We start from the raw sequence: 27,504 nt of genomic DNA on the forward strand, positions 1-27,504 counted from the left end.
ATTCAACATCACAGGTTTACTTTACGTAATACGTGATATATAGCGCTTTTGCCCACTAGTATTGAAAGTTCAACAGAGCTACGTTAGGTTTTCCTCATTTCTATCTTATTGGAACTAATTTAATTTGGGTATAAAAGTAAATATATGAGGAGCCCTCCAAACATATGTGGGTAAGCCGAACGTACTTGTAGGCGCAACATTCGAAAAATGTTACTTAAACCTCTATAGGCTTATTTAAAAATGAGTGGGGCAAAAAAAGAGCCTATACCCTAGAACTACAAAAATTTAATTACTTTAGGGTGGGCGGAGAAACATTTTTCATTTTAAAGATTTACTTATTACTGGTTTTAGTAAGGAAATTCAAAAGAATCCAGATTTACTTTAATCATCATTCAAAATAAGTCTTTATATTAATACTTCCATCCAATTTCATATGTAAATATTATTCGCACATTACCTAGGTTCTCTCTTGAAATGTAGTTCAAAAGTCATGCATTACTCAAACATTCCTACCTCATATTCCATACCTATATTATATATTTGAAATATATATAAATGAGATGATATTTGATGATCAAATAAAAGTTATGGAAAGATATGTAGATGAAGCTATGGTAAGTTATTAAGATATAATTTAAGTTTAAAAATATATAGCAGGAAATATTAATTGCGCTTAAAGAATTTAATTACCTTGATTCAACTCAAGTAAAATATTTTTGGATTTAATGAATTTTTTAAGCTTTGAAAATTTTTAAATGAAATCTTAATAGTTATTCGCAATAATATTTTTAGTTATTTAGTATCAATCTTAAATTGCATTTAAATAATTTATTTAATAATTAGAAAATTGTAATAATATTAAATTTTCTTAATATAGTTAATAGCATTTTAGGGTTGAACAGAGATGTATCACAAAAATCTTGAAAACTAAATAAATTCAGAATCCCTTCTAGGTTCATATGTCTGTAAAATTTGATCTTAACCCTCACATGCTGTAAAGGTTGTGGGGGTGTCACATCTCTGATGTTTAAAGATTATATTTTGAACAAATATAAAAAATTTTTTTTTTAAATTATAAAATATTCCTTATTATATAAAAGTTATTTTATAAAAGTATATCATATCAATGCTGTCATTATGGGGAGGGGGTATTACAAATCACTTGATTTTATTTTATTTTTCTGTACCATTTTATACATTATAAAAAAATATATCTTATTGCAAAATATAGTAATATTTCCAATATATTTTATTTTGATATAAAATGTTCAGATTTGATAGAAAACATTTTTATATTTTTAATTTATTTATAAATAAAATTATTTAACTTGTAAAAATTGCTAAATATTTTATTTTGCAAAAAAATTAAAAAATATAGAATATTTCCATCAAATTTTCAAAACACAATATTATTATATTAATTTGAGATAGGTTCTAAATTATTAAAATAAAATGTTAAAAATTCGAAATCTTATATATTTTTAAAAAACTTGAGAAGAATGTTTATCAAAATACTGAATATGGGGTATATTTCTTAAATATTTATTTGGGAATATTAAACTTCTCCATTTTTAGGAAGTTTTTTAAAAGTTCAATAGGAATCACAAATCACATAAATTTTTATCCCATGCAGGGTTCTTAGATGTAATGATTTAGCCATGAATCTCATGATTTCAAATCGATTTTTACTCAATCACATTTTCTCACACTTCACACCTTTTTCACATTTTTGAGCAAATTAAATGGGATCTATATACTAGTGAAAATACATGATGCACACTTCAACTCCTGGTGGGTGATGAAATTGCACTTCGGGCAATTTCTGGCGTGGTAATGAATGAATGCAAATAATTCACCTTTTCTCACGTTTTTAAAAATATTTTTGAAAACTAATATAAAGTTTTAAATTAATTTTATTTTTAAATATTTGAAAAAATTGTAGTATTTGTTAATAATCCAACTAACCATAATATTCATTATCAATATTTAATTTAAAAGGGATATTTTGGCCAGGGATCCAAACCGAAACTAAACCGAACCGTTAAACCGCTAAAAACCGGTATTTTTTATCGAACCTAAACCGAACCTAAACCTCTAAAAAATTTCTAGCGAACCTGAACCGAACCGCTAAAATGCCTCTGAACCGGTTCGAGTCTCATAATTTTATGCTTATAAAATAATGTGTAAGCTATTACTAGTAGTATATTGCAAAAATTTTAATTATATTCAAAAAGTTTTAAAAATTATTATCAATCACATTTGATTGAAAAACGTCAGTCATAATTTTTATAAACATTAGTATATTGCCATTTTACAACATTTTTTAAATATTTTAGGCTTATAAAATATAATGCCTAGAAAAAAATTAAATCTTCATCAAATCTTATATCATACTGGCAGGCAATGCCAGTTACCCAAGTTAGTGTGGAAAGATGTTTTTCAACAATTAAATTTATATTATCTCATAGATTGAGTGAGACGAATTTTAAAAATATATTAATTGTGCAGCTTAATAAAAAAATTTTAAGTAATTGTTCATATTAAAATTAATCTTTGTTATATTTATAAATTAAATATTATTTTATAATGTGCAATTAATAAAAATTAAGGTTTTTATTTTAATTATGAAATAAAATTTTCCTTATACATAATCCTAATGTAGGTTTGAATACAAAAGTGTTCAAACCGGTTTTTAGAGGTTCGAACCGAACCGATATTTTTATTCTTTGCTAACCGAACCTGAACTTTGAACCATTATATTTATCCGAACCTGAACCGATAATTGTTTCGGTTTGGATCCCTGATTTTGGCATTATCCTTAATTAGCACTTTATTAAATGACATAAATTTGCAACTAAAATATGAATGTCTTAGCTATATATATATGCTCTTATCAAAAAACTTAAGAATTCTATTTAAAAGTTCAACAAAATTTTTACCGAAGCATTTCCAAAATTATTTTACATGTAATAATAATGAAGAAAAGGCTTTGAATTTCATCAAAGATGTTTGTAAAAAAATAGAGAATATATAGAAATATGCTACGATAGGAAATATCTTAACCCTAGAAAATGTCAGCATTTGATGTATTACAAAAAATACTATTAATTATAAAATACCAAACATAGATTTAGGTATTCTTTTTGAGGAATATTTACATTTTTATTCCGATTATGTAGACACATTATCCAAAACAGTCACATTAATGTGCAGGAAAAATGGATAGATAGATTTCCTTTCAAATAATAACTCCTTTAATAGAGGAAGTATTCAATTTCATATTTTCCATTCCACATTCAAATGCATTATCAGAGTATTCAGCTTAATGACTACTACTTGGTGAAAAGAATATAACGGATTATTTATCTTCATTGGAAGCTGAAATTATGATTAAACAAAATTACATTTATTCAGGCAAAGAGTTTTCAGCCTATCTCCATAGCGCCAGTGCAAAATCTTTATTGCCTCTATTTAAATCATAAGTAAAATATAATGATTAATATTATGCTATATTTATAAACTTGGGATAATAATTGATAATATTAAATCAATTAAAAAATATTAAATAAATATTGTCATAAAAATCTTGTTGCATTAAATATAATATATTATGTATGATGAGTATGCTATATCGATAAACCTGGCTGAAGGCCCACAAATTGAGGGCGGAAATGTGGGGGATAAGCCCCCCCCCCCCCATAAATTATAAAAGAAATACACACGTTTTCAAGTGAAAAATATATGGCAACCCTGATCCCATATTATAAATTTTTTTTTTGGTCTAACAGGTATTCTTAATTTTCAGTCCGGCTTGTCCTTCTCTTATAATTTAGGATAACTTTACCATGATTCAAGCATATGAGTATGATTTACAAAAATATTTTTACAAATTAATTTATTTTTAAGGTCATAAAATATGGTATCTAGTGTTGTTAATTGGCTAAGCCGAGTCGACTTTAAATTTTATTCAAATTTTGAGTTATAAAACTTGCTGGAAATTGAGCCACTAAATGAGCCATATGAGTTGGCTCGATAAGTTGGTTTCAGAGTCGGCTCGATATTTTTTAAATATTTTCCTCGTGGTATAATAATATCAGACCGATTCAAAATAAATTTGAGCCAACTCTTGCCAACTTTGAAGCTAACTCATCGAGCCAACTCATGCCCTCATTGAGCCGCTCAATTTAAGGAAGTTCAGAATCGTCTTTTTAACAAGACTAATGGTATCAATTATTTTTTATGGGTATGAATTATGGCATGAATGATTTTTATATTCTAATAAGGGTGTTTTATTTACATTGTTTATTTTTATTTTGATAAGTTTTCATATAAAAAATTACAAAAAATTTATGTTTAAACAGAGTATCATTTTTTTGCATTGGTATTATGAACTTATCTAAGATCATATTAATCAAATGGGAAAAACATTTCTCATTAATATAATCTTAAATCTGTTTAGCTCTACTTACTTTTATAGAAAATTTTAAATATTTTTTTTAAAAATATTTCTACTATGAGAAATTTTATTTATCCAAAGCTCAGAAATGAGAAATTTATTTAAAAAATATATAATTTACCAAAGAGTCTAATCAAATCTATTTATTGCTCGCCAATTTGTTCTCTTTAAAATAATTGTTCCCTCAAATTTAAATCTATTAATATTTTGACAATATTATCCATGAGTTAATATAAGATTCATCTCTCGTTATTTTCAGTAGCGGGATTACCTCTTCAAAAGCCGAACCTCCAGTCCCAGGTTTTGTTTAAAATTTTTTTTAGGTATAGTCTAGGTTTGTGATTTATTTTTAAGTTAGCCCTAAACAGATTTTACCATTTTATAAGCCAGGCCTGAAGTATCTGACTGAAATGTATATATTACATTCCTTTGCATCTATCAATATTGGGTATATTAGAAATATTTTCAATTATTTTCCATTTAGCATGGGAACCCTGATTTATCCCCACAAACATAAAATTTACATTTTATCATTTTGTAAAATGGGGGTCATTTCGCTTAGTTTGAACCATGCTTTAGAATTTATAAAATACATGATGCATATTTTATATCATATATTGTCATTTATTCTAATTATATTTTGACTTTCATGAACACAAATTTTTCTTCACCAAGATATGTTTATCCAAGTTTATAAGTTTTAAAAACTAAGAATATATTATATTAGAAAGATTTACTTTTATAAACATTCATCTCAATGGTGTCACAAGATCAAAATTATCTTTATTTAAGAAAATAATGGAGAGGCGTGGATGTTTGTTAGATTCTAATTTAATAAATTTATTACTTTTAAAGGCTAATAAAAGATTATAAATATTTTGATAGATCATTTAATATAAATAAAACTTTTTGATAAAAAAATATGATTTTGTTTCGTGTACCTTCTAAAAAAATGAAAATCAAAGGAGCGGTTATGGATTGGCCCATTACTTGGAGCGGAAGCTAGTTCCTTTTAAAAATGTAGTAGCGGGAGTGGGAGCTAGCTCTTTTTGAGAAGGTAGGAGCGGGAGATAGCCACTTTTAAAAAGAAGCGTTAACAACTGATAAATAACACATTTACTTAAAAAAATTTAACTTAAATTAAAACTTCTTATAATTCTTTTTTAATTTTACGAAAATTTTAATTTTAAACTTCTTCAAACATTTTATATTTTTAGCCTGCTAAAAAAATCGGCTAGACCATGTTTTTTAGCCGAAAACTATCACTCTGGGTTTTGTTGGTTATTCTCAAAAAGAAATAGGCTCAAATTTGGAAGAAATTAATATAAACTAAAACGCCTTAATATTAACGGATTTTCTTCGGCACTGAATTAGCCTAGTTAGCCTGTATTTAACCATTACCCAATTATAGCAATTACACAAACTATATTATAACTGTAAATAAAAGATTTTATATATCTTGACTCAGAATAGGCAGGACAAAAAAACGCTTATTTATAACCCCCCCCCCCCCCCCAAATAAAAACGATCCAAAAGTATTCTAAATATCTTATTCAAGCTCAATCTTGCTGAATTTAAGAACTAATGTTATCAAATGTACTGTCTAAGATACATTCTAAAGTTAGATATAAAATCAATACGTATTTATTTCAAAAATTAGATAAAAAAATCAATACGTGTTTTAAAAATAACGATGAAATTAAACAAATGCAGAAAGTTCGTATCTAATTCTAAACTAGGATGTTAGCTGGAAATAATCGCTCGGCTAAGCAACATAATAACTCATTTTAATCCTATTTTTTTGGTATTTCTAAGCCCTAGGTGGTCCTTATTAAAAAAATTTTAACCCTAAGCTGATTGCTTGCAGGGCTTTTCTATCTATCCCAGAAAATGCCATTGCATTTTGCTGTTTCTATACTTTTAGTAAATATTTTTATTTGAACTATTTGGAATAACACTATTCATCTGAAGCCCGAGTCTAAACCACGGGTTCGTGAGAGCAGGCCTGAGCACCATTGGGTCGTAATTTTACGACTAGTGAAGGTCACGGTCCGGTCTTTGGTCCGGACTGGACCGATACCCTCGGACCGGATCGGACCACGGTCCTTAAAAAAGATCGATCCAGACCGTGGTCCTAAATAAAAAGACCGGTACAGGACCGGTCTTTTTATTTGTTTTAAAAACATTTTTTTTTTAACCTAATTTAATTTGTTTTATCATTTTATTAAATATAAGAGTATTATATAAACAATATAAAATTAAATATGAATAATATAATAATTAATACAAATATTTAATTTAAATAAATGCTAATGTCTTTGTTTGTAGAACTTCCTTGGAAGGAATTAGAAGAGGGACTTAATGGAGGCGGTAGATCTATTCCATTCTTTAACCAAGAGCCCATACATATCAAAGCTTGTATTGTTTTGTTTAAAAGCCTATTCCTTTTTTTAGTGACAAGATCTCCTGCTTTCGAAAATATTTGTTCACAGGGGACAGATGTTGCTTGAATTGCTAAAAAATTTCTAGCTGCTAATGAGAGGACTGGAAATCTATATAATAAACTTTATTGACTATTTAAAAAATATAAAAGACCTTTCACTATTGGCTTTCCACCATACTAATATGTAATCCTTTAATGAAACAAGAGGTTCATTCAAATAGGTGTGAAGTTCTGATATATTTTCTTCAATGATTTCTGCCGATATATAATCCCCTTGAATTTCTTTTTTGGGATAAAATTCTTTCTAAAAAACTAAATTCATTAATTTCTTCCTGGCACAAATGTTTGAAAATTAGGATTTAATAAATAAATAATAAAAATATACCTGAAAATCCGTTATTCCTGTATTTTTTTTATTTTCTATTTTCCTTAAATATTTTGAAAATTTGGTCATATACTCAATTCTATTAAGAGTATTAGGCATGTAAACTTGTTTTAATCTCGGATCCAATAATTTTGTGACATATGATTCATAGCAAAATAATTCTTTGAGATATTTCTGCATTTTAACCAGCATGTTATTAAGAATTTCTTTTCTTGTATTGTTATTATCCTTTTTTATATTATTTAAAATTTCATTATTTATATTCTCTATATATAACATGGAAATCCCAACTGTAGGATATTTGGATCTTGATAAATTAAGTGTGGTTTTATAGAAGGGCCTTAGAAAATCTACCTCTTTAAGGTCTTCTTTTTCACACTCAGTAAAGAAAACCCCTTTAAATTGTTTGTAATTCAAAAAAAGTACTTCTTCTATAACATCCATGTTCTAAAAATTAAATATTTTTTAAAAATAATTGGATAAAAATGTAAATACCTCATAAATTGTATTCATCATTAAATAGGAGCTATTCCATCTAATAAGGATATCAGAAGGGATTTTAAATTTTATACCCTTATTTTCACATATTTGTACATATGCTTGATTTATTTTCGGTGATTTATTTATAGAAAAAGCTATGTCTCTACACTTTTCTAGGATAGTTGTAATATATGATAAACCTTCCTGAGATATTAGGTTTAGAATATAAGCACAGCATCTAAAGCCTTTAAATTTTTGTTCTTTATAAATATTCTGCAAAATATCCATGCTTTTTAGGATGTTATTGGCATTATCTGTAGTATAGGCCAGTATATTCTCCTCCAATCGATATACATCAATTACTTCTTTTATAGCTAAGGATATTTCTTCAGAAGTATGAGGAAATGGGATATGATTTATATCAAGTAAAATATTTTTTAATGTAAAAGAAGAATCAATATAGTGTGCAGTAATGGCTATAAATGAAATTTTATTTATATTGCTCCACATATCTGTGGTAAAGCTTATTAAAGAATTATTTTTATTTAAAATATCTTTTAGAGAATTTCTTAGTTTCTCAAAATTAGCTGTATAAAATATTTTAACTTTGTTTTTTGACCAAGTTGAGTTTAAATATTTAATTAAATTATGAAGACCTGAACTTTCAAAAGTCTTCATTGGCAGAGAGTCCATTATTACCTATTTTATAATGAGTTGGTTCATATGATCTGTTTGGAATTTATCCAATGGTATTGAAGAAAGTGATTTTATACTTGTGGAGGGCATATTTAAATTAAGAGTAGATTGTGTTTTTGAGATATTTTCATTTTCATTATTAGAAGTATAAATTTTATGTTTTATCATGTCTGCTTAAGGTACCTAATTATTTTATTAAGAATAAGGTTAAATTATTTTGACAATGAATTATTCAGACAGTTTCTTAAGAAAAAATAGATATAAATAATAACCAAATATTTTAATAATAATACTGCTTATTTTGATTAATTTATTGCTTAAAAAATTATAAACAATTATTTTGTTACTTGTTGCTGACGATATGTTAAATTTGGTATTACAGTGAACACATATTCTATGTTTTTTATTAGGACTATAAGTAAAATGTTTCTTGGACAAACATGGTTTTCATATTGTAAAAAAAAATTAACAAAATCTAAAATAACTCCTCTAGAAAAATATCATAAAATAAAATATACAAAAAAATTATATTAATTGAATAGTAAAGTAAACTTAAATATTAATAAAAGACCTTAAAAAATAAAAAGACCAGTCCGGACCACGGTCCTCAACAAAGAGATCGGTCCGGTCCCGGTATAAGACCGATAGGACCGGACCATTGACCTTCACTATTTACGACCAAGCAAATTAACACTAGAATGGACTCTCTTATATTCTAATCATCGATCGAATGAATCAATACATATATTTTTTGGATTTATCCCCCTACAAACCAATTTTTTTTTATAAAAGTCACCCCACTATAAATTTTATTCGTTTTGAAATTTACAAAACAGAACGAACTATATTCTATAAATTTAAATTTTTGAATTAAAATTAATTATTGTTTTAAATATAAAATAATACACATCGCATTTAGGTGTTAAAAATCTTATCAAATATAATATGCTATAAGAATGTTAAATTTAAAAAAAAAGATTCTCTTTCCCATATAATAAATAAAAAGGATTTAAAAAATATCATCACTCCCCTTCCCGCTATCATTTCAATTTCGTTCAGCGAGTTAATCTTTTTATGAATCTCATTACCACCCTCTATAAAATTTGACTTATCACTCCACTTTTTTTAGAACGTTTAACTTCCATTAACGACCTTAAAGTACGGTTTCTCTGAAGAAAAGCTGTCATACACCGGAAACTTTAAAACAATGAAATAATTTCTTCTTGAGGAGAGGGGAGTATATAGCCGGACCACACAAACTCGCTAAACATGACTATATTATAATCGTATTTTTACCATTAGATTTTATCATTTTAGCCTAGGTGATACTTTGGCCCTTATTTATTTATTTTTACCTCGACTTATTTTCTTCTCCAACACATTCTAACCCTGAAGTTTCCAGGCCTGGAATCAAGCATTTTGCGGAAATTTTTATGAATCTTAATTCTTTTCCACGCTATAATTGTTTAAAATTTATTTTAGGTATGACATATATGGTTTCATAAAAAAGTTTAAACAACCCCTCACGGTTTACTGAAATCGACTAAAAGGACCCGGAACGAAGTCATTTGTACATTTTTTCCGTATGGGTCAAAAGAGATATTCTGTTTCCTGTTTAGACGTTTCGTAAAATAATATCTAATTTTATTTTTATTTAACTAATGCAATTTATATTCATTAATCTTTATAATATAGAACAATTAGGGCTGTGCCGATTCTAAGATTTTTGCTCAACATTTTTTTAAAAATTCTGCTATATAATATTGTTAAGCAAACTGGAATTTAAGAAAGTACACATTTATGGAGCCATGTATTAAATTGGATTAAAATTTTCATATAATTTTATCCATAAACTGAACACATATATGTATAGACAGATATTGCTAGGTTTGATTAATAATATGATTCAGAATATTTAAAAATATTATAAAAATTATAAATAATAAAGTAAATAAACAATATATTCATTTTCTGAAATCATTTTTATTCTGATTTGATTACTATTAGAGTCTGAGTACAGATATTTTTTATCGGATTCGGACCAATTTTTTTTTTTGAAATACTGGTTACGGATGATATAAATGGCATATTAAAATGAAATTTTTTTAATATAGAAAATATATTTGTGTATAATTTTAGAACAATCTAATATAATTAAAGGGATTTATAATGTTGCAATTGCAACGCGAACGAGGTTCCCTTTTTTTGAAAAAAAACTAACGCGTTAACGTTCTTTCAATTTTTGAAAATCTTATTCATTTTAAAATAAAAAAATATTAATTTTGTTCATTCAAATTTTTTTTAAAAAAATGTTATTTTTTAATCAGCTGTTTCCTTTATCAATTTGATTTTTTTATAACTAGCTACCTTTAATATTATTATTTATATTTTATAGATTAGCCTAAGCATGAATATATTTCTTCATCTGATTCTGAAAATTCAGAATAAGATGAATTAACATTGCCCAAATATAATAAATAATTTACAACATCATATATTTAATTTAATAAACTAATTCTCTCTTGTAACAAATATAAAATATGTCCAAAAGTACTTGATTCTAATATTTATTCATTTATATAATATAACAATAAGTATCTTGTTAATAATTTATTTTAGATTGTTGTATTTCATAGGCTTATTAAATTATTATGATTATTATTATAATAAAATTTATTTATTTTTAATGTGATTATTTGAAATTTCGCTTGTTTTATATTTTAATAGTTGAACACAATTTAAAGTATAGTAAATTTATATATTTTATAAATAATTAAATTTGATATATAAAAGTTTATATATAGTTATAATTAAGAATTTTTTTTTAATATATAAAAGTTTATATATAGTTATAATTAAGAATTTTTTTTAATATATAAGAATATTTTTTTATTAACTTAAAACTATTAATTTTAAACATGGCCAATCATAAAGTGTTGAACGAATTAAAAGCACTATATAATCATAATATAATGATATACTTAAAGTAGATTATATATTTATATATAAATTAAGAGTATTATATAATTGAAGCAGAGACCTTCATCGGTCTTAATCTTTTGACCAAGCCCGGCCCAGGCCCGCAGTAAAAATTGTTTTAGGCCAAGGCCCTGCCCGACCTATATTTAATATTAAAAAAAATTCCCAATCTATTAAGTTTTAAAAAATTTTCCCAAGCCTGGCTCAAAATATCCAAAAATTTAGTTTTTGTATTTAATAAAAATAAACAATATTTAAGTGTATTTAGACAATCATTTTGTTTACAATACTGAAATTTATTATTAGAAGAAAAAATGGCGATATTTTTTTAAGTTAGCAACTGTTTTAAATAAGCTAAATTTAAAAATTTTAGGTCCAAGCCCATTAAAAAAATTTAAAAACCCAGGTCCGCTGTAAAATATGATATTAAGCCCATATCCAGTTCGAGTATATGAAGGTCTGGTCTCTGAATTGAAGTGATATTTTTTTGAAAAACGAACTTATTAATGAAAATGTTAAAAAAATATATGAAATTTATAATTTATATTTAAAATAATATATTTTAAAACTTAATAATTTAAAAAAGTTCTAACAATTTATTGATCATGAACAGGGTTGTCAGGTCAAAATTTTCAAATTGCGGGAGAAATATAAAAATTGCAGGAGAATATCAAAATTGCTAAAAAAAAGAAATTTCGGCCCGGTTTGTGAAATTGTCTAGTTATCCCCTTATTAATTTTTATAATTACTTTATATAAATATTAACAAAGTCGGTAACGTTTTATAATATTTTTCAAAATAGGTAACATTTTATACTTAGTTTTAATTTCAACTTTGTAGTGGAGTTACTTTATTTATTTTTTTTTAAAAAAATAACATCTTTATTTGTTAAAATATTTATATTTTATAAAAAAAATTTAACGATCTTTATTTTCTTAAAAAATAGATTATTTTATGCGAATTTATAAATAAGGTTTTATAAAATATAAAAAAAAATATGGAAAATTGTAATAGTTTGTTATAATATTAATTATATTTTATTTGAGATTTAAATAGGAACTAAACTTTTACCGCGGCTTGACATTGTAATTTTGTTTAACCATGAGCTCGACCTTTAATGTTATTAGAGCAATCCGATTTCTCTCCTTTTTCCGGGCATTATCAGGCTAAAAATGCGCTCCGATGAAGCATTCGAATGAAGTAAGGAGAATACATGCTCGCATATTTTTTTCAAGCATGGGGATTTATCGTTATTACGAAAATTTTTTACCCATTTCTCTTCTGCTTTTAGACCATCATTTTAGAGTATTCTGGAGAATCATAAAAAATTGGGAGCATAACAATCTTCTCAAGCAAGACATCAGTATCTATCGGTTTTTTTTTATATTTATTATGGTTTCTATTCCAAGGTCATAACATTTATACATTTTTAAATAGAGTTATTAAATCAAATTTCTATTGCCAAATAGTCTAAAATTGTTTTAGTAAAAATATCTGCTTCATTTAAAAAGCCATTAATTAGGGCAATATTTGAACATTTTAAAATGACATTTTTAGCAATTGCTCCGTAAAATTTATTATCAATTTTTAGCTGTAAAGTGAACAAAATTGTGACATATTTGTGATTCTTTATAAAAAAAATTCTTCTGATTGTAATTGCACATTAACAGCATCACGTGAAACCATGCTTAAATATGCTTCCGCCAATTCGTTTTATAATTTTCATTTAAAAAAATATCTTTTTATGGTTTATAAAATTTTAAAATATTATCAATTGCGGATATTAATAGGACATGTCGTAATAACTCACACCATTCCATGTCATACCACTCCACTAACTCTTTTAATTCATTTACCTCTTTAATAAATGAACTATATTGGTTAAAATATTTCATGACAATTATTCAACATTCACAGCTAATACATTCATTGCCTTCTTACAAGAATTATGTAGTATATGGCTAATACAGTCAATTGGTATTAAGTCAACATTGTGCTGCTTCAATCCTATAAAAACACTTTGGTTTTTAGCCTAAATTTACTGAGACATTATCAGCGCAAGAAGCTGCATGCTATTCATTGATTATCCCGAATCTGCTATATTTACTATATGATTAGCTATGTCTTTGGATTTTTCCCTACCGGAGGAAATTTTTATAGTATACTAAAATGCCTTATTTTTGTTAAAATAGTGGAGGATGGGAAATATTTTCCATGTTAGAATTGCATATGAATGTCCATCTTTTAAATTGTCAGGAATTGACCTCCTGGATTCAGTTCATAAAACATTAGTTTGCTCTTTTTGTTCTACCACAAGTAAAATTTTTATTTATCTTAGAGTCATTAAATATTATGGAGAAAATATTAAATTCACTTTCTGTTGATAAATAGATTGCGAATGTTGTACTATATGATAAGTGTATACTTTAGCAACTAGTTGCATCTGCACTATTTTTTATTTTTGGAGCTTACTTCTGTATTGCAATAGATGTTGATATACTGCCCTGCACTGACTTGTGCTTTAATGATTTCTGATGTCTTAAAACATATTCTCCCCCACTGTTGTGATTAAATGCCATTGAGCATAGTCTACATTTGGCATGCCTCTCTGTTAGCTTCATCATACTAAGTAAAAGTAACAAAATATAATAATAGAAGAAGATTTTCTGATGTAGCTATAGCACTAGGGTTCCACATCAATTCGGCGCACGACAATTCGGCGCGGCGACAATTCAGCGCAACGTCAATTCAGCGCCACGACAATTCAGCCCCACGACAATTCAGCGCAGCGTCAATTCGGTGCGGCGACAATTCAGCGCGTATCTATTACAGTTGCAATTTATTATATATTACTTAGTATAAAAAAATAAGGATGATTAAATGGAAATCATTTTGAATGTTGGTCCTATTAATTATTTCTCCATATTTATTTTTACAAAAATCCCAATTTTATTTACTAAATGTATATCGAAAAAAATTCACTAATATTTATACCTATTTCTTTAATGGACCATTTTACCACATTATAAGGTATGTTGATTAGTAGCCAATATTATGTAAGCCTGGAGATTTTGCGCATAGAAGGAAAAAAGAAAAAGAAAGATTTGACCTCTATCTCTAATCCTATATATTATTTTGGCTACAATCTTAATCAACCTTTTTTTTTAAAATAGACCCAAAATACCCCCCTGATAAGTAATATGCCCAAAATCTCGGTTTACATAACATTGGCTACTTATCAACATACCTTATGTGATAAATTGGTCAACCAAAGAAATAGGTATAAATATTGGTTGTTAATTTTTTTGATATTACACATTTAATTTTTGATTTGTATAATAAAATTAGCCTAAGCATAATATTTTTTTTAAAAAGGATTAATAGAATTTAAGGATTTTTATTAAATCTAAAAAGTGAGTCAGTCTTAATTTAATTTTTTTGGACCATGGCTGGGTCTATTTTTAAAAACGGTCGATTTAAATTCCAGCCAAAATAATATGTAAGATTCGAGATAGAGGTCCAAACCTTTCTTTTTTCTATGCCCAAAATCCCGGCTTACATAACATTGGCTACTAATTAACATACCATATGTGGTAAATTGGTCAACCAAAGTAATAGGTATAAATATTGGTTGTTAATTTTTTTTGATATTACACATTTAGTAAATAAAATTGAGATTTTTGTAAAAATAAAAATGGAGAAAATTAATAGGACCAAAATTTAAAATGATTTCTATTTAATCATCCTTATTTTTTTATACTAAGTAATATATAATAAATTGCATCTGTAATAGATACACGCTGAATTGTCGCCGCGCCGAGTTTTATGCGCCGAATTGACGTGTACCGTAGTACTAGTAGTCGGTATGGCTTTAAATTTGTTAAAATTCTGAAATATTCAATGCTATCTTAAATAACTGGTTTTATAATTATTATAATAATGAATTGCACAAAGTGAACTGTAATAAATAAAATAATTATCGAAAAAAGTATTATGTTATTATATATTTAAATAAATGTTATGAAAATGATAGAATATGAATGAATCATGTTGTGTTATATTAAATAAAACATATTAGAAGAAGGAAATTGACAAACTAGACATGTTTTATGAAAAGAAATTTAAAATTTATTTAAAAAATATATAAATAATCACATACTACTTCTCAAAATGATATTTATAAATTAAAAACGTTACTATGCTAAAAAATTTAGTGCGGGAGAAATTTTAAATTGTGGGAGTTTTGCGGGAGGGAGATGTCTACGTGTAAATTAAAAATTGCGGGATTCTAACGCTGAAGGAGGGAGACCTGGCAACCATATAAATTATACTATATGTGATTCTAATTTCTACACCATAAAAAGAGTTTTGGAAAAATATTACAACTATTTATCAATGTTTACATAATACTTTTTATTGATAATTAACTCAATAAATTAGACTAGATGATAATTTAATTAAAATTTGATAATATATTTTTTAGTGATTTATGTTACATGATATAATAAAAATTAAAATATATTAAAAATGAATAACAAAAAATCAGATTAGTAATTCGGATCGGTAATCGTGCGATTATTTTAATATCATAACCGATCGTCCTTCAAGAAATGGTATAGGTACACCTCAACTTTATTCTCAAAAATGAAACAACTATATGTGGTCAATAGGATAGAATGCGGGAGGGGGGGGGTGGAGTTTATAAAAAATCGAATGCCGTTGAAGGTTATCTAGTAACCATGGCCCGTAACCCTATATTTTTATATGAACATTTGTTGTAAGTTTATTATTTTTTATTTCAATAAAAATGTCTTATTTTCATATTTTATAAATTTAAAAGAAAATTAAAACTTTTCGAGAATAAAATTTAGAACTGTTCTGAGATCAGGACCTTAAAAAATTAATTTTAAAATTAGAACATAAAATCACTAAAGGTTCTACTAATCTAGTATTTTTTAAAAAATAATGTATGTTTTATTATAGTAAATAAATAATTTATTTTTGTATAATTTTATTTTACGAACTAATTTAAATTAAATATGGTGTATTTTAATTCAAAAACCGTAAACACATTTATTTTTATTGTAAAGAGTCAATATTGACCTTAAATTTTTTTAATTTTTCAATATTTTTTTTCATCATAAATCTGCAATTAACTTTATATATTTTTTTTATTGTAAAACTTTTGTACAATATTTAGTATTACAGTGTTGTGATGATTTAATGAAACATATTGACGATTAAATTCAAACCCATTCATATAAAATTATTATATTTGCAAAAATAATTAAAATAACAAAAAGAATAATAAAAGAAATTTCAATAATTCTTTGTCTATATTTTAATTATTTTTGCAAAGATTATAATTTTAAATGAATGGGTTTTAATTTAATGGTCAATATGTTTCATCAAATCATCACAACACTATATATTATGTTTTATTGCAAAAACTTAATGGTGTTGTTAATTAATAAGTTGTGTAAAACATAGACCCGGGGGTTGAGTCTAGAAATCGACTAAAACAGCTCTGAACACGAACCCCGAGCACAGTGGGCTTCAAACTTGCAATTCAGATGAATAACGTTATTTCAAATAGTTAAAATAAAAATTATTACCAAAAGTAAAGAAGCAACAACACAATGGTGTTTTCTGGTGTTAGATAACTCAGCTTTGAGTTAAAAAATTAAAAAAAATACCAAAAAAATAGGATTAAAATGAGTTATAATGTTGGTTAGCCGAGCGTTTATTTCCAGCTATACGACTTTTGCAACGATACCAAAATCACTTTGTTTTCTAAATAAAAGATAAATTAGAATTTTTCTGGGATCAGGAAAAGGACTATTAGTCTTAAATTTAAATATTTTCCAATCAAGGCTAAAAGGAAGATATTCTCTTAGAATAATTTCAAATTTTTAGCGATTTAGAACCTATCCCTTTGACATTTATTTTTTGTTTTAAAAAATATATTTATAAAAAATCCAAATTATTGCAACATTTAAGCAGGGACCCGAACCGTATTTATAACGGTTCAGTTTGGTTACGGTACGGTTCATTGTATAAAAAATTATAATGGTTACGTTTTGGTTACGGTTTTTGAGAAGAAATTTATATAAAGGTTCCGTTCGGTTCAGCTAATTATAAAGGTTCATTACGGTTAGAAATTTTTTTTTTATTGAAGCAACACCATCTTCTAATTTATTTTATTATAAGCATCTATGAATTATATATAAAAAAAATATATAAGATTCAAAATAACTCATTTTTAAATATATTATTTGAACTTATAAGTAATATATTTTCAAGTATAAATGGATTCCTTTTTGTTCGTTTTGACGATAACACAAAAAGCCCTTTCTACAGAAACTTGTGTTGCGGGAACCGCCAGTACTATAAGAGCACGTTTATATAATTCTGGATATTCAAATTATTTCCATTTCTAAAATATAAAACTGAACCGGTTTAACCGTTTTTTATAAAGGTTCTTTTTACTCCTTCAAAAAATTCGGTTCGGTTACGGTTATGGTTCAGATATTTATAACAAAAATAAATTTTTTTAAAAAAAATATTTAAGGGAATCTTTTTTTTAAAAAAACAATTAAATTATATTTTTTTGCCGCCTGGCTGGCACCAGAAAATTTTATTTTTTAGAGATAATTAATATGTATTACTTTTATGCTTTAAATCATTAAATACTCGAAGGCAATATTTTGTTTCACACCCGAAAATTCACGGTGTTTTTAAATTTTTCAAAACTTTAATGCTATAATTTTTTACACTTTTTTGAATTTATTCTATTTATTTCTTTAATTCCATAATCCATAATAACAAAAAATAAATACATATAAATCCAAACTTTTACTTAGAAAAAGAAGAATGTCTATTTTTTTTATTTCAATTGTGTACGCCTTTCCTCTAATAGGCGATTGGCTACAGAAAATTACCTTTCACTAGAAGCCGAATTTGCCAGGGCTGACAAAATTTTACTCTCTAATTTTCTCAAAAAAAGGAAATAAATTTTCCTGCTTCCAAAACTTCAAAATATTGCCATTGTTATTTGTTTTATTTTTTAAAATTTTATTTTCATATTATTGATATTGGTATAATTTAAAAAAAAAAGATAAAACACTAAAATACTAAAACTATAAAAATATGTAAAAATATATGAAATTACTAAATAAAAATATATATTGGTCCTTTCCTTAGCCTTTTTTTTAAAAAACATTTTGATAATCTCAACTTAAAATTTGTTCATTGTTATAAATAATTTAGTTTTACAATCTCTAAATGAGTCTGACCTTATTTGGCTCAACCTAAAGATACATAGTATTTTTCCTTATTCATAATTGATTTTTAAAAACGGCTAACTCAATATTACATCCAGAAAAATAAACCATTATAATTTTTTATATACTGAACCGTAACCAAACTGAACCGTTATAAATGTTCGGGTCCCTGCTTAAATGTTCAATGAAATACCATATTGCATTGAATAATTGTTGCAATAATTTGGATTTTTTATAAATATATTTTTTAATATTTTTTAAAACAAAAAAGTCTTAACCTCATCCCTTTTCATTCATTATATGCCTTAATTTTATGCTATCCCTTATTTTGGCCTTTTAATTATATGGTGCCAGCCGAAAAAAGAGAAGAAAAAGTATTTATATTTTTTTTTTCATGAGGATTCGGAATATTTTTTTAAATATTTTTAAAAAAAATATTAAAAAAAAAGAATCTTGAATCCCCACGTTGGGATTCCGAATCCCACATGATTCCATATCCCAATACGACATATATATATTCAATTTATTTTATTTTTAAAATTATAGTGAAATTACCTTTCTTATATTATAGTTTCGAAAATGACTTGTGAAATCTTTATTTAATGTATATTTATTTTATTTATATAAAAAATAAAATTATTTTTTAGTTTGTATTACACATAATATAATGAAAAAATATATATCTACATTATATAATAATCTAGTATAATTAATTAAATTAGTAATCAAAGGAATAGATCCGATTCCCTCTTCTATATATCGTATTGTATGTGAATAGAAGGCTGTGAAATCATTTTATCCCAAATTTCCTGTTTATTCAAAATTCCTAGAGACATACTGTAACATTAAATTATTCAGCTCACATGTCATAGATTCTGACAAAAGAATCCAGCAGATGGAAAACGTCCTCGTTTACTTGGTATTCATTATCACATCCATTATCTTAAATCTAAATTTGATATGGATATAATTATTTGGCATCTTGATGATGGAACAATCTGTGATGCTCTTCCTAAAATAATTGGTTTTCAATTTCTTGAAGCCAATTTTAAAAGACTCATTCTTAATAAGTCCAAATCCGGAATCTGTTTCCATTATAACAATATACAAAACCCTCATCTGGCAAAATTAAATTTTTTATTGAGTACATAAATGATAAAAATTAAAAAGAATAAGGAAATTAATATAATTAAAAAAAGTATATAGATTTACAAAAAAATGCATTGCTGGGATTCGAACCCAAAGCCATCAGCTTCGTAAGCGACGCTCTTGCTGATTAGGCCACATACGCTTTTCAAAGTTGACGATTTTTTAAATATATATTATAAATTGTGACACTGTGACTATGACATTTATATATATTAATATAGATAGATATATGTTTATGATGTATAAGATGGTAATGTTAGATATTATTTTAATGGATGCTTTGATGAATAAGTGTTTGATATGGTATGATGCTATAAAAATACTATTGGTTATTACGTTGTGAAAAATTTAAAAATATAAGAATACCTTATAGTTTGAATTTTAAAATAACAACAAACTTTGAATCGTATGTGAATATATTACATTTAATTATTTTATCTTCTATTTAATTAATTTTGCCAGATTAAGTAAAAAAAATCTTTACTGAGATTCGAACCCCATGACCTTCACATTTGTAAGCGACGCTCTTGCCGATTAGGTACAGACGCTTTTAAAAAATCGTGAATTTTTAAAATATATTATAAATTGTGACAGTGACATTGTGACTGTGACACGGCTTTTATATATATTATGATGATTATAGATATATATTATTAGATGTTATTTTTTTATTACATAATTTATAGGTTTAAGTAAAAAACATTTAAATAATACATAAAGAGCCAAATCAACCAATATAATAATTTTTATACATTGGACAGGCAAGTTAAACAAATTTTTTAAATAAATGAGCAGGCAGGTGCATCGGAAACAGCAGATCATAATGGATTTTACCTCCGCCAAAGATTCCAATTATAAATGATATGCGTCTGCCACTTTTATTTTCCCATGCATTTACCACCAGAGGTCTGCAAATGACAACATTTTCAGGTCCAATGAATTTAATTAACATCTCAAAGGACGGAACCACATAGTTGGATTAAGAAAAAAAATAATCATTGCTGAGATTTGAACCTAAGTCCATCAGATTTGTAATCGACGCTCTTACCGATTAGGCCATAGCCACTTTTCAAAATTCAAGCCCATGAAATAGTTTTTCAGAAAAAAATCATAGCATAAAAAAATATCAGTGTCATAATTTATAATATATATTATAGATATTTCAGTTAGTTCTAGTATATAAATGATGATGTATAAGATGGTAATGGTTTTATGGTAATGGAAGATGAATGAATGTTAGATAGGATATGATTCTCTGGTGATTTTTATTGGACGAATATTTTATAAAAGAATATTGAAAATTTAAAAATATAAGAATATAAGAATACCTATTTCATAGCTTGAATTTTAAAGTAGCTCAGGGGCATCGCTAGCCTTTACAATATCAGAGGGTTCAACTTAAAAAAAATTTGCCCCCATATTCCCTAATTTACCGGCCTCTGGCCCGCTTTTGCCTGCCTTCGGCCGGGTTTTATATTAATATATTATACTTTTTTTAAGATTAGCTAACTCTGAACAATTATTCCGAATTTTATATTTTTCATTTATTAATTATATTATGCATACAAAATAAACTAGCATATAAATAATGAAAACAATACAAGACATTTCTAAAAATAATATTTTATTTTTTAATACAAAATCTATTTATCACAATATAAAATATTTTCGATTGTTGATATAAAAAATTTTGCGTCTAAAGAATTACAAATGATAAAAAAGGTTAATTAATTCATACAATGCCTCAATTGATAATGGTTTTAAAAAACCACATAATATAATATAATTCTTACCATCTTGCATTGAGAAAAGGTCATGAAACTAATCTCTGTTACCATTTTAGACAATGTTTTATAGAATGAAAAATTTATAGGTTTAACCAAGTCAAAATTCTTGAAGAAGAGAATATAAACGACCAATCCAAATCATAAAACTATATGCTGGTTAGAGCTTCCTCTTAGATAATATGATGGAATCTAGATAAGTAATCGGGAAAATTATTGTGAGATTAAATTTCTAAAAGATTATCTTCCATTTTTAATGATATATAAACGACTATACAATTGACAATTATTGCTTATCTAAAATATGTAATCATATAATCTCAGCAGCTGTAGTAATAATCTTAAATTATATAGCCACACAAATAACAGTTGCTGGTTAATTTGCTGTCATAGCCATGACATTCACGATGTAAACTCATATCAGAATTTATTCTGTTAGATAAATTGATAAAACAAAAACACTTAAAATCTTTAAAAGAAATTATGCAAATATATTGAAGCCTTAAGTTATTTACAAGGCAAGGATGCCATATTAGAAATGAAACATTTTTTAACTATAAAATAAGAACTAGAGTGATATGATGAAATCAATTAAGAGTTGCACCACCTCTAGTTTGTATATTATATCTTGAAATAATAGTAGTTTGTAATAATATCAATCTTATTAAAAATTTAACTCGCTTTCCTAAAACACGTAAAAAAGAGAAGAAAAGATATCTAATTTATTGCATCCATTGTGGGATGAATAATAACATGTTTAATTTTTAATAATATTTTTAAATAAATAGATGGCGTTATTAAAGAATTGAATGCCAATTGTTACTTATATTTATTACCAAATGCATTTATTAGTAAAATTTAATTAACTGTAATATATTATATAACTGTCAAATAGGTCTGTAAAAGTGGCATTTTACCTAATATTTTATAACAAATTATATATAATAGAGGATTATAAACTATATGTCTACTTACTTTTTATAAAGAATTCTCTTATACTTATTTGGACCTTGAAAATATTTAATTCGGCTAATTACAACATTAAATTTGTTAATTTTCAATTAATAAATGATTATATTTATTTAATTAGGGTTATATAATAATTTAAAAGTCAATTAAGCTTCAACTGTTAAAGCTAAATTAATATTTGGTGAGTGATATTGATATTCTATTTTTAAAAAAGAATTTGATTGCAGGCTGACATAGTGAAAATATAATTTATGTGTATTCATCTAATCTAATAATTAAAATAGTATTCATTTAATAAAATTTAGATAGTCTTATTAATTTCTAAATAATAAAATTAAATCTATATATTACTTAAAAGAATTTTAAAAGAAATCGTTCAGGGGGTAATTAAAAAAAATTTATGGGCTCAAATTTTTTAGGGGGCTCGAGCACCTGCTCGCCCCTCCCTAGTGACGCCACTGAAGTAGCTACAAACTAATCGTATCTATTTGATTAATTTTGCCAGATTAAGAAAGAAAAAAAACATTTGGCCAGGCTGAGATTCGAACCTAAGTCCATTAGGACCTTAGATTTGTAAGCGATGCTCTTGGCGATTGGGCCACAAGTCACTTATCAAAAATAACGATTTTTTTAAAACTTAGTAATATTGAATAATAGAAAAGATCCTTAATAACATTATACAATAAAAAATTTATAAAATAATATTGTAAGACAAGTTTAAGTTAATTAAGTAGATCCTAAACCGAGGACTCTGATCCCATTGCTACCCAAAGGCACCTTAACTTTTCCTCTTCAAATTTCCTATACAAAAAAAACTTCTACATGCCAGAAAATTTACTAGAGGCAAATCCCCTTTTCTATCCTACCCTCTAAAATCAGTACCCACTCTCTGTAAACACTGCAAAGAAGCAAAAAGACAAATTCTTAACTTAAATGGCTTGATCTTAAAATATAATTATATTTAAGTAATGCTTATTTTGTTTACTTAATATAATATTTTATAGATAATTCATCTTTATCTTATTTTGTATTTATGTTTAAATTTGGTCACCAATATTAAAATAAACTTCATTGGCATCTTATATTAAAATCAATGAAAGAATAAGAAGATAGACGAATAACTTTATTGATATGATTATTTATACATAATTTAAAATTATATTTAATAAATACTTCTTAGAAAAATATAATTATTTATCATATATTGCATATCATACATAATGTATTGAATTTTATTTATAAACTACAACTTTCATTAAAAAAATAATATCAGTTTGAATATGAATGAAATATATTTATATATTTGCAGATCTCTAATGTCTATTTTATCCACCGAAATAATATTTTTCGAAATTAGTTAAAAATTCCTTTTGAAAAAATATATTAATTTTTTTATCTTACAAATTGAGATTTGAATGTCTTAATCTAAGGTTTTTTTGAACAATTTTTTTAGTGCATTGTTCACCATGGGCAATAGTTTATTCAATGCGAATATTCTTTGATTAGGGAATAGCTGGGTCATTGGGCAGGGATTCTGCATTTGTTTTTAATCATAGGATAAAATAGTAGGATTTTTTATTTTAATTTCTAGAATTTTTTAATTCCATAAATATAAATTAAATCCATTTTTATAAATTTAGATAGAATAAAAATAACTAATTGTTTAATCCTAATTTTAGAGAAACTCATTTTATTACATTTTAATGGCCCTTTTAAAAATCTTAATCCCACTATTTCCTATTTATTAAATTAATAAATCCAGATCAAACCCTACCCATTTCGGGCTTAGAGCCGATTTGCTGGGCTCTGTAGAGGTGCCAATTTCTCTACCCACCCCTCACTGTATATACATGCATAATTAATAATTATTTCTTGACTTAAAATATTACCCTTATGGTACATTCACAGTAGAGAGATTGGTATTTACACATATTTGTATTTTGCCATGTCGCTGTCGCTCTCTACTGTGAATGCACCCATAATCTTATTTTAAAATTATTAATTTTCCAAAGATTTTTATTTCTACAGTCTTTTTTCAACCTTTAATTTTGTAGTTTTTTTTGCCATTAGCAGAAAGTATACATACTCGAAATTTATTTTTCTAGATTTTACAGTATCTAGATACATTAAAAACTCTTGTTATTTTACAATAAAACCTTTGCAATAGTGAAATTAAAATAAAAAATTTTTAATATTTGGTTTCACTTGCATTTCCCCTTCAATTTTTTAATATTTATTTTGAATAAAATAATATTTTGTTAACCTAGCCATACAAAATCTATATATATCTTGAGATCTTATTTAAAAAAATCTTATAATAAATATGCCGCCCACCGCCTTTATGTTTTTTCCCATTATTTATCGCGAATTTTATTTTATTGTTTCAAATAAATTATTATTAAAACAAAAATTGTTGTTCTTTAGTAAAATAATTCTGTACTATTCATAATTGATTTTGTTTTTACATAGTAAATATTTGATAAATAGATACAATCTCCCCTTCCCGCGTTAAAATGTTATATAAATAACAGTTGTAAAAATGTTGTATCTGTATCTATACACCTTTATAAAATGTATCTATATTTAGATACTATTTTAGAGTTATCTTTATTGTTTTTAGATACATTTTGATATACTTTTATTCAACGCTTTTTTATCTTAAAAAAATATTTAAATGCAAAATTCATTTTATCTCATAGGAGCATATAATTTAAGTAAATATATATTAAAGAATATTAAGACTAAAAAAATATATGTATAAAATATAATATTAAAATATTCATTAAATATAATTTTTTCCAATTTAAATCTATAGATTAAATCCTTGCTTAGTCATGTCGCCCATTAATTATTATAAACATTACTATTGATGCACACAATTATTATAATTTCCGCCAACTTTTAATGAATAAATTATAAGTAAAATTTTTTAAAATAAATGCTCGTTTTAAATGAGAATTTATTCGAAAGAACGATAAAAATAGAGATATTGACGTTTTTTTATATTGTGTTTGAATTGAATGATGATAAAATTTAAAAATGTTTATTTTATGCTCTCATAATAAGAGTTTCTGTTCGAGAACAGCGAATCCTGTATAAGCATGTTAAAAATGGTATTTGGATGATATTTGTATCTAGATTCATTTAAGAAGTACATTTTAACAATTCTGATAAATAAGTCACTGGCTCACGGTATTTTGGGATGAGAATATTGTCCTCTTATTATTTTTGAAAACTATGTACCTAAGGAATTTCCCCGTTTATAGACCTTAATTATTATACATTTTACCGTAATCTTCCCACAATAGGTTTTCCAGACATTCCGCTTTAGGATGTGAGGTCTCGTTAAATAAATTCATTTCGGCTACGGGAAAAAAACATTTATGTACCGCAAAATATTAAAATTTCAAAACAACTATCAAAAATCATAAAATATTTATTATTCTTAATGATTTGTGAATTTTGTATAAGCTGCAAATTTCATTTATATTTTATCAAATTTCTGCTATTTCGTTTTACGCTATTTTACCAACGTAAAAAAATTGTCACCACGCAGCTTAAAAGCATATTGCAAATATAAGGATTAAGATTACCAATGCTGGACTCTTAGCAACGAATATTGTTTGCTATTGTGCAGATAATGCCTTAATTATGGTAAATCAAATTTCAGCATAATGATGAAATTTCATTAACTTAATGAATGGATTCTGCTATTAGATTGCATTTGACTCATGCTGCATGATGTAATGCCGCTAAAAAAGGTGGGAAATAAGGTCATCCGATTGACAATTTTTTATCACCGATTCATTATTGAAAATATTTTATAAAAATTTAATTTAAAAATTGCTTGGTAATATTACTTTTGGATTTTATATAAAGAATATAATCAGAATATTCTTCACTATCTTTTCTTAATATTCCAGAGCGTTTTTCTATTTTAATTTTAATATATTCTCCTTTTCAACAATTTAATTCAAATTTGTTTGCAACTCGCTTGCATACTATCATTTAAGTTGTCTGAGCTTGATGTAATAATTTTGGTTAAAATATTTTAATAAATTCCCATATATTTCAAGACAGTGACATCGATCGCTGCTAAGTTAATTATCAAAAATCAAATCAATAAATAAAAAGTCGCCTCTTTTTATTATCTCTTTCCTTTTGCATAGTCTTTTTTAAAATTATTTTAGATCGAATCAATTAATTTTTATTTTCGAATATGGCATAATTATTACCACATCCTTTTTTTTCCTTTATCCGGTATTATATAAATGGGAGCATTGTGTTTATCTCTAATTTGCCTTAATGGGTTTTTTATATCTTATTTTTAACCCACCCATACACATGGACACCAACACAACCACATGGAAGAGTGAATAATATTTATCAACCTTTTCCATTCTATTTAAAATTGATATATTGAATTATTTTAGGGGGTCGACATTTTTAGATATATCATCGGCATCGCTTGCTCATTAGCATTTTTCCACTCCATTTTTATCATGATCTAAATTGAGTTGATATTAGAGGTCTGTATTGGGCGGGTTCACCCAATGTTTTAAAAAAATATACTAGCCTGCCCACCCATTAGTCTAAAATTCCTTACCCGCCTACCCATTATTTATAAAAATTTTTTAACCCAAGCCCGCTATTATAAAATTTAATTATGGCCATTCTTTCAATTTTTTAAGCATCTAATAAAAAAAAATTTCAGCTTTACACCTCTACAAAAAGTGTTTAGGAAATGACTATATTATGCATAAAATATTCAATTTAAATTATGGATAATTTATTTGATCAAATAAAATATTTATGAAAATAATATAAATATAAATTTGATATTATATGTAATTAATAATGCAAAATAATAATGAATCGAC

The 27,504-nt window shown here is 25.7% G+C and overlaps 1 protein-coding gene across 2 annotated transcripts in view; it reads left to right on the top strand.

Moving 5' to 3' along the window:
• The first annotated feature begins 425 nt into the window (after positions 1-425).
• Positions 426-27,504, top strand: part of LOC135931704 (uncharacterized) — a 70,269-nt gene continuing 43,190 nt past the window's right edge. Inside the window, exons 1-2 of one of the 2 annotated variants that reach the window (XM_065468973.1) lie at positions 426-614; positions 658-705. In XM_065468973.1, the coding sequence (XP_065325045.1) occupies positions 561-614; positions 658-705 (102 nt within the window). In that variant the 5' untranslated portion in view covers positions 426-560. Of the gene's footprint in view, positions 615-654; positions 706-27,504 lie in introns of both variants that reach the window. The other variant, XM_065468972.1, reaches the window with a different exon arrangement.

This window comes from Gordionus sp. m RMFG-2023, chromosome 1, assembly GCF_954871325.1.
Source record: "Gordionus sp. m RMFG-2023 chromosome 1, tfGorSpeb1-WG-v2, whole genome shotgun sequence".
Taxonomy (NCBI): domain Eukaryota; kingdom Metazoa; phylum Nematomorpha; class Gordioida; order Chordodea; family Parachordodidae; genus Gordionus; species Gordionus sp. m RMFG-2023.